This window comes from Notolabrus celidotus, chromosome 19, assembly GCF_009762535.1.
Source record: "Notolabrus celidotus isolate fNotCel1 chromosome 19, fNotCel1.pri, whole genome shotgun sequence".
In the NCBI taxonomy this organism is placed as follows: Eukaryota; Metazoa; Chordata; class Actinopteri; order Labriformes; family Labridae; genus Notolabrus; species Notolabrus celidotus.
In genome coordinates this window covers 17,368,044-17,380,980 of record NC_048290.1, presented here as the reverse complement: position 1 = coordinate 17,380,980, position 12,937 = coordinate 17,368,044, and the positions used below count along the sequence as shown (strand labels likewise).

Genomic DNA, 12,937 nt, shown 5'->3' with positions numbered 1-12,937 from the left:
GGAAACACCGACATGTTTGGTTTTGGTGCACGTATGATGAAATAAGCGACCTTGAGTATTAAGAATTGCGCTATATAAATACTATGAATTATTATTTATTATGAAATCAAAACATGCACAAGTCAGACACTTTGCTAGGTCGATAGGTCAGTAAAAATGGATAAACCAATGTTTCAGTAACGCTCACCTCTCTCTCTCTCTCTCTCTCTCTCTCCTCTCTCTCTCTCTCTCTCTCTCTCTCTCTCTCTCTCTCTCTCTCTCTCTCTCTCTTTGAGTGCGTCTTGTGTGTGTTTGTGTGTCAAACCTGCCTCGCTCTCTCACCCGCCTGGTACTTTCCACAAACACAGACCTGCTCCACAACATTCCCACACTGTAGCAGGTTAGCAGCTAACGCTTTGTTGGAGTGTCTGTAGAGACAAGACGCAGTATCACTCAGTGCACCTCTGTTTGACTTCACTGCTGTGCAGGAAGGAACTGAAACAAGCTCTTACTGATTGAGTATTTGCAATAAAAATGAAGGAAGTGTTATTTTAGTTTCACTTTTATGAGCGGCTGCATTGAAATGTGGAAGATATGCTTTGAATATTAGTGTTGCTTTTTGTTATTTTATGATTTGCACACTCAGCAGACGTGGAGCATTCATGTAGGAGTAGAGTCTCGGTCATCCACGAGGTGTAGGTGTAAAATCCCTCTTTCATGTGCAGTTTCAAGCTGGGTAAGAACTTCACAGAGGCTTTATCTGCAGCGTTTTGGATGTGAATCTGTAAAAAGTGACCCTAAAATGTTCATCATTTTCACAATGACACTGAAAAAGTCACCCCTTTGCCTCGGTTTAAACCTGGTGTTGTAAAGAAACCCTGATGTCATGCTTCAGGAGAGTGGTTATGCCATTTCAAAAGGAATCCTGTGAATTTTCTGAGCCATATTTCAGCCATCATGTCATGCTGACCTTTGTTTTTTCCTCTCATCACAACCTTGTGTCATGGTTTGTATGATTATGAAAATAGGGACTTTTTTTGTGCATTTCTCTGAAAGTCCGTCGCACTCTCACCCCCGATGGCCGGATGAAGATGCTTTGTCCTGACCCTACTTCTGCATAAGGAAGGGTTTGTTTGGTGTCTGTTTCAAGATTTACTTTCTGTCTTTCAGAGGGGGAGGAAAAGCAACTTGTTTTTATCTTTCCTGCTCATTTATTCCTCCTTTTATATGCACACTCTCTCTGATTCCCCTGACTGTCCTGTGCTGACAACTGGAGACAGAGCATTGAGCATCTCATACTGCTGCAGATAACTCCACATTAAGAGCATAATACTCTGCTAAAAGTGCTTTCCTCTTCCTTTAGGTGACGTTGGAGAGGAAGTACTTGTTTTACTGGATGTGATGCATTGTAAATGTGATGTGCTGTCCCTTTAAACAGGTCATTTCCTCCTGCTCTTTCCTCTCATCTCTCTGTGAATACACAAAGTTTCAAACAGACAGTGATTGAATATTTTCTCATCACCAAAACCGGCACAAGACGATGACTTCCGCACACTCCTGTGTTTGACTGACAGCGTGCTCGCTGCTGTTTGTTCATGGAGCCACATTTTAAATCCCAAAATAACCTGACCCCTCCGACCTTGTCTGTTAAGACTTAGTTGAATGTTACTATTTTTATTATTGTCAACAAATCCCACAAAAACACTCAAATTAATCAGCATATTAAGCGCTGACTCATTTTACATTAATACAGATATTTATTTTGGACTTTGAGGACTTTTATTTTGAAAGAAAACACTTTGAGTCTTCATAGCTTGTTAAAGTCACATGATTTAGATCATAATAAAGCTTCTATTTTATTATTTTCTGATTATTGGCAAACTTTTTGATCAGAATATGGAGCATGATTTGAAGATTTTCATCAAAAAGGTTAAATTTAGCACCTTTACTTTGAATATAAACTTGCAAATCACTCTTATATGACTCTGTTGGTTGTATTTTAAAGGAAAGGTCTCATGTTAAACATGTGTACCCGGAACACGGACTGGTTTTTGTAAGCCTCGGCTCTGGGGCCGCTGAAATGAGGACATTCCTGTTAGACAGCCTGGGAGGAATTTGAATAGTTCAGAGGAACCGCCGGACGCTGATTGGTGGAGAGCCACATACTTCCAGAGCGCCAGACTGTCAATCAACAATTTCCAGGCCGCTGATTGGCTCCCCCAGAAGAAGGCGGACCCCGCGTCTTGAGTATATATATTCTGGTTTCAGGCCATCTGCAAATGATTGCTGGCTTTGTGGGGGAGGCGGATCGCCGTGTCCAATGTTTCTCCACAGAGCTGACTCGAACCTTTCTCCTCGATCAGATCGGGTCCCTCTGAGATAGCTAAGAGTCTCTTTTCTTCTCCCGGAGAGGAGCAGGACCAAGGATGATCCACACCATGGAGTGCGCATCGGACGCGCAGACCCTGATCTCCATCTCTCTAATGAAGATCCACAACTCCAGGACGCAGAGAGGAGGCATTAAGCTGCACAAAAACCTGCTGGTCTCCTATGTGCTGCGGAACGCCAGGCAGGTCTACATCAAGGAGAAGTATGCTGAGATCTACAGGATGCAGCAGTACGAGGAGGTGATGACGGTCTGCAACGAGATCCAGGAGCTCAACCCGCTGGATCTGGACGCAGAGGACGCGGAGGATGAGGAGCAGGCGCGGGCTGCTTGCTGCGGCGGAGAGGAGGCGAGTCTGTGTGGGGCTGCGTGCCACAGAGGCGCGGCGCAGCCAGGGGCGCACACCCGGACAGCGAGCGCTCTGCACGGCTGCTGTCCGCTGGAGGAGGACAGCAAGGATCCGGAGCCGTGCTACTACCGGAGCTGCTGCATGGAGTCCTCTCCGGTGTCACAGTGTGAGCAGTTCTCCGCGAACAGCTCCGCGTACTGCAACAAAACCACCGTGCTGGACTTGGACACGCATGTGGTGACCACGGTGGAGAACGGTTACCTCCACCAGGACTGCTGCTGCGACGCGCTCCAGTGCGGACAGAGCGCGCAGTCCCCGGCCAAGAAACGGAAGGTGGAGTTCGGTTGTTGTGTGTCCGACGTGGAGGAGATTTCGGATTTTACAGCCGCGCGCAAAAGAGCGAAACGCGAGGACTGCTCCTTCTCCCACCCGGACTACACAGACACTTCACACATCTCCAACCTCATCTCCATCTTCGGATCGGGGTTTACAGGGCTGCTGAGCAGGCAGGCGGACTTGGAACAGATCTGTAGCAAGCAGGTCCTGGCCAGTCTGGGCGCGTGGACCAGGGCGATTGTGGCGTTTTGAATCTAACACTTTATTTTAGGGGAGACCGGGTCCAGAGTAACATGTCTTTTTTCCTCAAAACAAAGTGTCAGTTTTCTGCCGCCAGGTTCTCTATGGGCACATTTATTTCACTTAAAGCAATACTTGACACTTCTTCACATCCCTCTTTAATTTCATGAAGAAAAACATGCTAAAACTTTTTGCTGTGAGCGTTCCGACACATTTTTTTGTCTTTATCACAAAAAGTTTTCTGAAACCTTTTTTTGAAACGTTCTTTAAAATGTTCTTTGAAGGTTACAAAAAACAACCCGGAACCCACAGCACTGCTAAAGCACAGCTCCACGTCCTTTAACTTGGAAAAAAGTGGCTCAAAAATCAGTGTTTTTAGAAAAAATATGCATTGTTGCTAACATAGTATCAAATGTGTGAGGTTAAAACTTGGTAAGACAAGTTGTATTTACTTGTTTTGTTTCTTTTGACTTCATAATTGAACATTTTTAATTTTTTAAACTCTTTAAATGAAATCTTAACAATTCGCTTAAATTGGTTTCAGCGAATGTTACATCTGACCTCTGGTGGCCAAAAGAGGAGAAAGATGTCTCAAGCACACTTTGGTGTTTCAAAGTAATGATCAATGACACGTGTGAGTTTTGTTGTCTCAGATCACCTGGTGACATCACTCCCATCTCACTGCCTGAAAAATGAAGCGTCACATCTGACCCCAGTCTCCCCTACTAGGTTTTAAATCAACTTTATTTTTGCAGGAAAAGTAAAAAAAGATATTTAAATGAGCGTTTTAAAGACAGTAGTTTGTCAGGGAGAGGAAAGACTTTGTGCCATATGAACACTCACAGTTCTCCTGATGAAATGGACTTCTGTTGCCTTAAATCTGATGCACATTACTGCGAGCTAAAGTGAAAGTGACTGAATGTGTCTCCTGTCCTGGGAAGATCAGCTCTGGTTTGAAACGGACATCTTTGCACATTTTGAGCAGTTTGTTGTCATGTGAAAACACACGTTAAAGACTCCCTCCTGAAACACTTTAAAAGGTACATGAACTGAAGCAGCTCACATCACTTAAAGAGTGCCAACACTTCACTTCTGTAACACTTTCCGGGCTCTTCTTTTCACCTGTGTGACAGTAAAACAGTTTCAAACCCTCCTCTCTAAATCATGGTTGCTCGAAGCCTTCACGGTGATTCATGAATCCGACACGTCTGGGTTTTGTGAGGTTTTGTTTTTGATTTGTTTTGTAAAAGAATGATTTGAGTCCTTTTGTTTTAAAAAGGCAAACTCCTGATTTTAGCCATAACCCCCGAGAGTCCACTCATTAGCTTTATGAGCACTGTGTACCAAAATAAAGAGAGTATTCAGCCATTCTCAACATTATTTTGTTGTTATTCTTGTATTTTTGTGCTTACTAAATTGTATATCACCGGGTAAAACTGTTCCAGAAAATATTTGTTAAAAATTTATAATCTTAATAAAAAATGGAAATCTTTACTGGTTTGTCTGACTGCAGTTGTCCCGCTAATAACATCATATGAACATTGAAAACACTTTATATATCAACAATACAGCTTAACAAGAAGGTGTTGGCACAGGGTGTATAAATTGCAAACTATATCTTAATTTTAATAAATGAATCATGTAGTATTCCTCAAGATCAGCTCCTGGGCTGCTGTGTATCTTCGTAAGTTAGTTCAGCTCAATGAATGGAAACAGGAGGGACAGTTAGCCAAACGTGTCCAAGATCTCGCAGCTCCTCTGAAGCTCACTGATCAATAAGTCACATCTTATTTCTTTAAACAGTTCAAACACTATTTTAATTTTACACATTTCTGTTTGTTAGCTGGAATTAGGAACCTCCCTGTGTGTCTGCTAATTAGCTAACAGCTCCACACAGACAATATATAGTCTCGTATATAACCTTCATGACAGTGCAAATTATACTGTTTGTTTTGTGTATAAATTATACAAACAGTATAATATTTGTTAAAAAGAGAGTCCTAGAAGAGAGGTTCTAATTTTGTAGCATTTGGTCAATCAAGTCTATAAGCTAAGCTAAGCTAACTAGCTGTAGCTTTGTATCGAATGACCAGATGTGCCATGGATGATTCTACCTGACATAGACTCAGAAAATGCATCACAACTGTAACATGCACTATGCACAGGTATCAGATGCTCCGTATGGAGTTTTAGCTAATTTAAAGCAGTCCACGGTTATTTTAAAGCTCCAGTGAGGAATCTTTAGCCGGTTATGCCTCTTTATGAGCTAAAAAAGCAAACTGGACTATCAAAAAACACGACAGATGATTCCTGTATTCACACAATAATGCCTGAAACTGCTACTAGGGGGGTAGGCGTCAGACCAGATAATTGACAGCACGCTGAATAGAGAGCTTCTTTTCATATCTATAGTAAGTATTCACAAAGAGTGATACGATAAATCGTCAAATTACGGAGATGTTTCATCAGAAAACAGATTGGTAAAGAGGTAAGAGGTATCACTTTGTCCACAGGGGGCGCTAAAATCAACACATACAGAAAGTTCCTCACAGGAGCTTTAAGTTAGAATAAAAACAGGGAGATAAAACAGCAGAAAATTAGAGAGAATAATTACTTGACGGGGGAAAATACCTGCAAACACTGATGTTTCCAAAAGGTCAAACTGTGATGTAAGCAGACTTTTAAAAGTTAAGCTTTAAGCTGCAATAGCTCTATGTTAGCAATAATGCAATAAGTTATATTTGGTGGTATGGCTCTGTTCTGAGAGCTCCCTGCCCTTCCATGGTCCTAAGTGGAATGGCAAAGCCGGAGGCGGGGTCAGCACACCTCCCCTCTTTTTCATGTGCACACATGAAAAGCCAAGGCAGGGAGAGCATCAGCAAAAGTTGTCGCTAAAACTGACTTGGTATGAACTTAAAGCTTGGTTTTTCGTTGATTTTAGCGGCTCCTGTGGACAAAGTGATACCTCTCATCTCTTTGCTTATGTTCTCGCCTACAAGTGTTTGCTTTTTGTTTTTAACAAAAATTCTCATTCAGCTTTCTTTCTGCTGTAAAATGTAAAGCGAGTAAAGGAAGTAAATAAATGAACACAGAGCTCTACTTTTCTTTGTTCAGGCACTTATCAGGATGCAGACTAGTGACGAGGTTGTGTGTTGATTTGTAGCTACCTCAGATTATGAACTGTAACGTAACAACTAAACTGATTTATTACCGTACCGGTTTGATGTTACCCAGTGTCATGATGTGAGCTCAGTTGTCCCAATAAATGTCTGAATAACATAAACATGCACACAGCTTAAAATTGAGCTATTTTACGAGCAAAGCCCTGGTCATAGAGCTTCTCCGTCTGAAAATTCAACAGGAAGCGTACGTCTGTTTGATAATCCTTCTCCAGTATCAGACATGAGGACAAAACATTATGTCAAAAGAAATCTAAAGAAGAGAAACTCCTCCTGCTTGATAACTCACTTCTCTTTGACCAACTTTAGCAGCAGAGCTCGAAACAAAGGCGCTTCAGGGGGAGGGACGAACATCGACCTGAACACAGGAACTAAAATTAAGTATAAAGAAATAACTAATCCGATCGCTGATGATCTCATTTTGCTCTGTTAGTCATGAAGACGCATCAGTGTGAAAGAGAGAGAGACTATTTCAACATCAGTCAAAAACTCCTTACTGTGCCTTTAAATTAATGAAAAAAAGGTTATGAAATAAGCTATAAGACACGATGTCTTTCAGTGGTCGATGTTTAAATCAGAGTCAGATTAAATTTAAGTTTATTTTTGCATTTAAAATGAATTACTTTGTGTTTTGGTGCCTGAAAATAAACAAGAAATAAAAACTGAGAGATAAAAGCGAGACATCAGCAGAACTCAAACTCGTTAAATGAAGAAAGATATGTGTTTAAGTAGTTTTTGCATCTAATTATTCTTTGATTATGTGATAGTATATTAAATTCTTTGTCTATATGTGACAGATGAGCTCTTTCCATGAGCACATTTAAGCGTAAGATGAAGCTTAAAGCTCCAGAAAGTCTTTTAGGGGGACGTTGTTATTAATAAAAACCCAAACGTCTCCTTAAAATCACAGACGCACACTCAGAGCGTTAGAAGTGGATAAGGAAGGGACCCATTGCAGAGCGGTTGCATAAGGTGCATGCATTAGATTGTACAGATTGTTTACTATATTTGCTCAACTTCATACAAAGGCTCCTTTCTACACTTTTTCTCCCTCCCCTCGTCATGTGGCTCGTCCTCCACTCTTCATCTCTTCCTGGGTTTTCCTCCTCTCACTGCGCTGAGCCCTGTTATCTCTGCTCTGTGCCACTTGGTGGTGTTCTTTAAAATCAATGAATGAAGATATCAGCGTGGGGCTGTGTGTATGCAGAGCAGAGCCACCTCACACTGACCCTCCCTCTACCCCCCCCCCCCCTCTCTCTCTCTCTCTGGTCCTCCTCCTCCTCCTCCTCCTCTTCCTGGCTGCCTCATTTTTCTGAGTGAGGCATCGCTCTGCAACAACACATTACATCCATCGCTGCTGCCCGCTCACTCCTGCAGCTCTGCAGCCGTTTTACCCATAATACCTTGCAGGAGGAGGGATGCTGTGGAGGTGAGGATGCGGCGTGAAGCGTGCATTGTGTAAGAATGCAGAAACGGGCTGCAGGAGTGCAAATATCAGCTTTAAACACACAGATCTGTTGTTTAAATATTTAGGCTCCTTCAAAATAAAAGCATGGAATGATTCCAGGAGTGATCCCGGTGCAGCTCTCTCTGCTGGTGGTGAACAGCGTGGACAATAGTTTTGTTTCATGGTGCAGACACAGCTCCTCCATCTGGATTGGCGAAGACTGACACCCAGGAACACACACAATCAAAATAATCAAATTTCCTTCAATTTAAGAGCTTTTTATTTCATTTTCTGTCCTTTTAGTAACTTTCATCCATTTGTTTTTCTCTCTCTCCTGTTTTTTATTTGCTTTTTAAAAAGTATCACAAAATGTTGAAAAACTAAATTATAGATCTGTGTTTTTGTACAAGATAAGATAAGATAATATGAGTTTGAAAACATAAATATACGTCAAAACAAAATTAAAGTGGATAATAAAGACTGAAAGAGAAATAAAATAAGTTCTTCTCTCAGTTTTCTTATTTATTTTACCTCTTTTATCACCTTTTCCATAATAAAGGACAAAACCAGGTGGTGGGGTGACGTGATGGGGGTGTGTGTTGAGTGTTTGTTGTGTGTGTGTGTGTGTGTGTGTGTGTGTGTGTGTGTGTGTGTGTGTGTGTGTGTGTGCGTGTGTGTGTAGGGGGGGTGATAGCTGGGGGAGGGCCAGACAACAGAGGGAGTAGAGGGGGGGGCTATGAGGGAGGCATGCTTTGTCAGGAGAGGGGGTTGATGTGTCGGGGGGAGGAGGAGGCCACATGTGACAGCAGAAGGGAGGAATGAGGAAGGAGGCAGTGAGTGTGTGTGTGTGTGTGTGTGTGTGTGTGTGTGTGTGTGTGTGTGTGTGTGTGTGTGTGTGTGTGTGTGTGTGTGTGTGTGTGTGTGTGTGTGAGAGAGAGAGAGAGAGAGTGTGTGTGTGTGTTTAAGGGGGGGACTGTCGGGAATAGGTGCAGCGGCTCAGAGAGGCAGACTGTGGCAGCAGAGATCGAACGGGTCAGCCGGGCTGCTCAGAGGTCTGAGGGGGGAAGGGAGGGGGGCCGGGGGAGGAGGGGGTGTGAAGCAGACCGGGTCTGGGTTGATGTGGACACTTCAGTGAAATCTCCTCATTTTTAACATCTTAAAACTTGAAAAATCTCTGCACTCTGTAAAGTGTTTAAACTCATTGATATCTAAAACATTGGGAGAGGAGGATTTGCAGTCGTGATGTCATCAGAGTGCGAATGATTCATCCTCATTATTACACCCAAACCTTATTTTCTGGATGCACCAAAGTGGATCTAAGTTAAACATTCACTCTTAAATCTTGTATTAGGTAGTTTCATCTCAGAATTTACTCATCAGGTTTTGGTTTCTGAACCAACCTCGTAGCATGTAGGCGTTTATTTGTCCTTCAGAATAAAAGAGAATAAAGGAACAATGAGTGACAGTCATTATCCACCCCCGTGTTTCAGCACCTGAGGCCTCCACACATCCTTTTTATTTTAACATATTTTCCCTCCAACTATCAGGTGACCTCCAGAAATGATCTCAGCCAAAGTAGGGAATTTCCTGAATGTGTTGTTTCTGGCGCCCCCTGTGGCCAGAATGCTAACTGTTACATATTTGCTGATTTGTCCTTTTCATGTTTGATGAAAATCTTGTCTTATTTTCTTTAAGCAATGTTGATATTTTCTGTTTAAGTTTTGCTGCCGTTACGCTCTAAAGCTCTACTACCTGGATGTAAAGGAGCACAGGTGATGATGTCATCTGGTAGCACAGCATGGTTTGTCTGTATGTTGATCTAGTAAATGGAGATACACTTGTATGTAGGCTGTGTCTGGTTAAACTGACATATAACCACTCCACCAGAACAATGAGGAACCAGCACAGACATGAGGACGCTAACCTGCTGCTGGAGCTAGCTCTGGTAATGGTAGACTAACTCTGCGAACCAATTTAACATCCCTTGTTTGGCTGTGTTAGATAATTTGTGCTTTGTTTAGACTGCTTTCTGAGTGTTTTCTTACCTTTAGAATAGTTTTCTGTGTAAAAATTGAGGAAATTAGTCTCTTTGGAACATCCTACTCATGAAGAGGCATTTCAGTCAAAAACTCCCCACAGCAGTTTAAACTGTATCAGCATTTCATCCATGGGGAGCACCTATAGTTTATCGAGCAGTGTTTTTATAAATACGAGTTTTTGTTGCAAAGCGCTTCGATTAGAAGAAAGAAGAGTTTCTAAGATATCTGTACAAGCTGAGGGAAACTGAGCTTGAAGGCGGGACGACAACAGCTTCTTTCAAACCTTCACTCCTGGAGGTTCTCTAGACATCTTGAGCAGCAAAGACAGTTTTAAAACAGATATCAGTGCTACGTGTAAAACAGACAGATGCACAGACGTCTTCACCGCTCTCGTCTTCAAATTCTCCCCTCCAAATCAAACTTCGAGGAATATCTCCTGCTGTGTCCCACGTCAGCTCACCTTGCAGAAATTAAACTCGGCAGCTGTTGGAAAGAAGTCTTGATAAATTCTCGGATGTTGTTCATACATGCTGATCACTCCCAAACATCTGGTACATTTTTAGGATTTTTGTATATATGTGATGAAGCTTTAGTCAATGCTAGCAGGCTACAAATCTGCATTTTTTTTTTTTGCCCTCTTTTAAACCGTTCTTTCTTCCTTAGGTGAAAATGTAAGTTTATGCTAATGTTTTGCAGAAAATACTAATTTCAGGACGGCAAAACAGGAGTTGTCTTCTTCCTCTGTAGTGAAGTGACAGTATGCAAACTGGCTAAGAGGTGCTTTACTGCCACCAGCTGGACTGGAGTGGAACACGAGCAGAGACATTTGTGCACAAACATTAAAAAAGAAGGTCCTCAGTAGACCGTCTTGGTTTCCTTTGATTTTTGTGTTCCCTCTGAGCACAGGAGTTCAGAGGAAGAAAGGATTTTGCAGTCTTTAATTTTCCTTGAGGGTTGTGGTTACTGAACTCAAATAACTTCTTTCCAAATGCATGATGGGACACTTCATTGTGCTTTTGTACTTTAAATAGGAATGATTGACTGAGTAATGAAGGTAAACTGTGCTGTCTGATGATAACAGAACACACCCCTGGTCTCATATTCATATTTCATGTAAAGAGGCTCACTGTAGCACCGTTAAAACTCTCTGTCTCATCTGCATACTGGAAAATAGACCACTCCCTTATTTACATGTAGGCCACTCCTTCATTAGCATAATACCACACAGCAGAGCGCTCTGCTTTGCATATGATTTACATGTCGGTGTAAAATAAATCACACCCAACCCTTCATAAATTAAGATAGAATAATAAACCACACCTCTTTATGTATTTATTCATAAAGAGATAAACTCGGCCCCTCGTTTTAATGCTTACAGTAACAGACCTCTCCTTCATTTCAATATTAACAGCAGCTTGGATCAGATTTAAATACCCAACTGATTAAAATAATTTACATAATTTTGGAGGTAATTAAAAAGTTTCTAAAACTGTCTTCCATCAATTGGGGGAAAAACCCAAATTAGAGTGATTCATAATTTGATTTTTTAATATTTTGTATTTAATAACTTGTCGTTTATTTTAAAGTTAAGGGTGTCATCCTATTATGAATAAATCTGAGTATTATTTAAAATATTTCTGGGTCCAGGTTTACCCTCTTTAAGTGCTGACCCGGTTGTTTTTCTCAGTGTGTGATGATATTTCAGAAAGGATAAAAATGTTTTTCAATAAATGTACGATCATTTTGAAACAGATAAAGATGTTATATTACATTTCTTCTACCGAGAAAGACATTAATTTTAGCTCACAGAACGAAAGACTCGATGGTCCATAAATGTCTAAATTATTTATTTATTTTATTAACTTATTGTGTGTTTCTGGATGTTGTGACACTGAAACACTGATATGACTTTAATTGTTTACAATGCGCCACTGTTAAAATTCTAAAGCCAGGCTGTGTAAAAGAAACAGTTAATATTTTACTTTTCTTAAATAAATGTGCTCTAAATGATGGAGGATTAGAGCAACATTAAGGACATTAAAAAGGAAAAAAGACTGATATTTCAAGAATTTAAAAATATTAAAAGAATGTAGTTGTAATAGAAAAGAGTCATAAAAAATAAAGAATCCATTTGTTACACAAGAAAAGTCCTAGAATTAAAGGAGTAGTTATAAAACAAGAAAAAGTCTTAATATTAAAGGAATAGTCGTAATACAAGATTATCATTTTTTTCTACGAGAATAAGTCATAATTTAGGAAAATAAAGTTGTAGTTTTAAGAGGATTAAGATGTAATACTAGGACGAAGGTGGTACATTTACTTGAGTCAAGGTGTAAAAGAAGAAAATAAATCATAAATTTGAATTAATGGGCTTATAACTTTACAAAGATTAAGTTGTAATATTATGAGAATAAACTTGAAAAAAATAGTTGTAGATTAAGAAGAATAAAATCATAAAATTATAAGAATACATTTAATCTGCAGGGATTAAATCATAAAACTATGATAAATCATTTATATAATGAGAATAAAGTTTAAGTACAAAAGAAAAAGTGGTAAAATTTAAGGGGAATAAAGTTGTAACCCAAGAAAAAACTTGTAACACTACGAGAATGAAGTCCTAATACTAAAAAAATATATATATATATTTACAAGTATAAAGTCATAAAATTACAATAATTAAGTCATAAAACAAGAAAAGATTTATTTATGAGAGTAAATTTGAGTTATTACAAGAATCAAGTTGTTAAGTATGAAACTCAAATATAGCTGTCAGAGATGCTCCCTGTTCCTTCTTTAATTTAGCACAGGAAGCTGATACTCCACTTCAAAATAAACTTCAAACTTTAGTCTCAAAAACCAGATTTTTCCTTCCTTATGTTGGCGCTTATCCTATGTTGTCTTTTCTGTGATTAATGCATCATTTTGCCTTGTTTCAGCCTTTGAGAGTTATTCTAATAAAACCATCTAAACACAACTCAG

General features: G+C 40.2%; 1 protein-coding gene across 1 annotated transcript; it reads left to right on the top strand.

Annotated features, from left to right (window-relative positions):
- Nucleotides 1–2,262: 2,262 nt before the first annotated feature.
- Nucleotides 2,263–4,784, top strand: ier5l (immediate early response 5-like). The gene has a single exon (XM_034708992.1). The coding sequence runs from the start codon at nucleotides 2,406–2,408 to the stop codon at nucleotides 3,300–3,302; it is 897 nt and encodes a 298-aa protein (XP_034564883.1). The 5' UTR covers nucleotides 2,263–2,405; the 3' UTR covers nucleotides 3,303–4,784.
- Nucleotides 4,785–12,937: the final 8,153 nt, after the last annotated feature.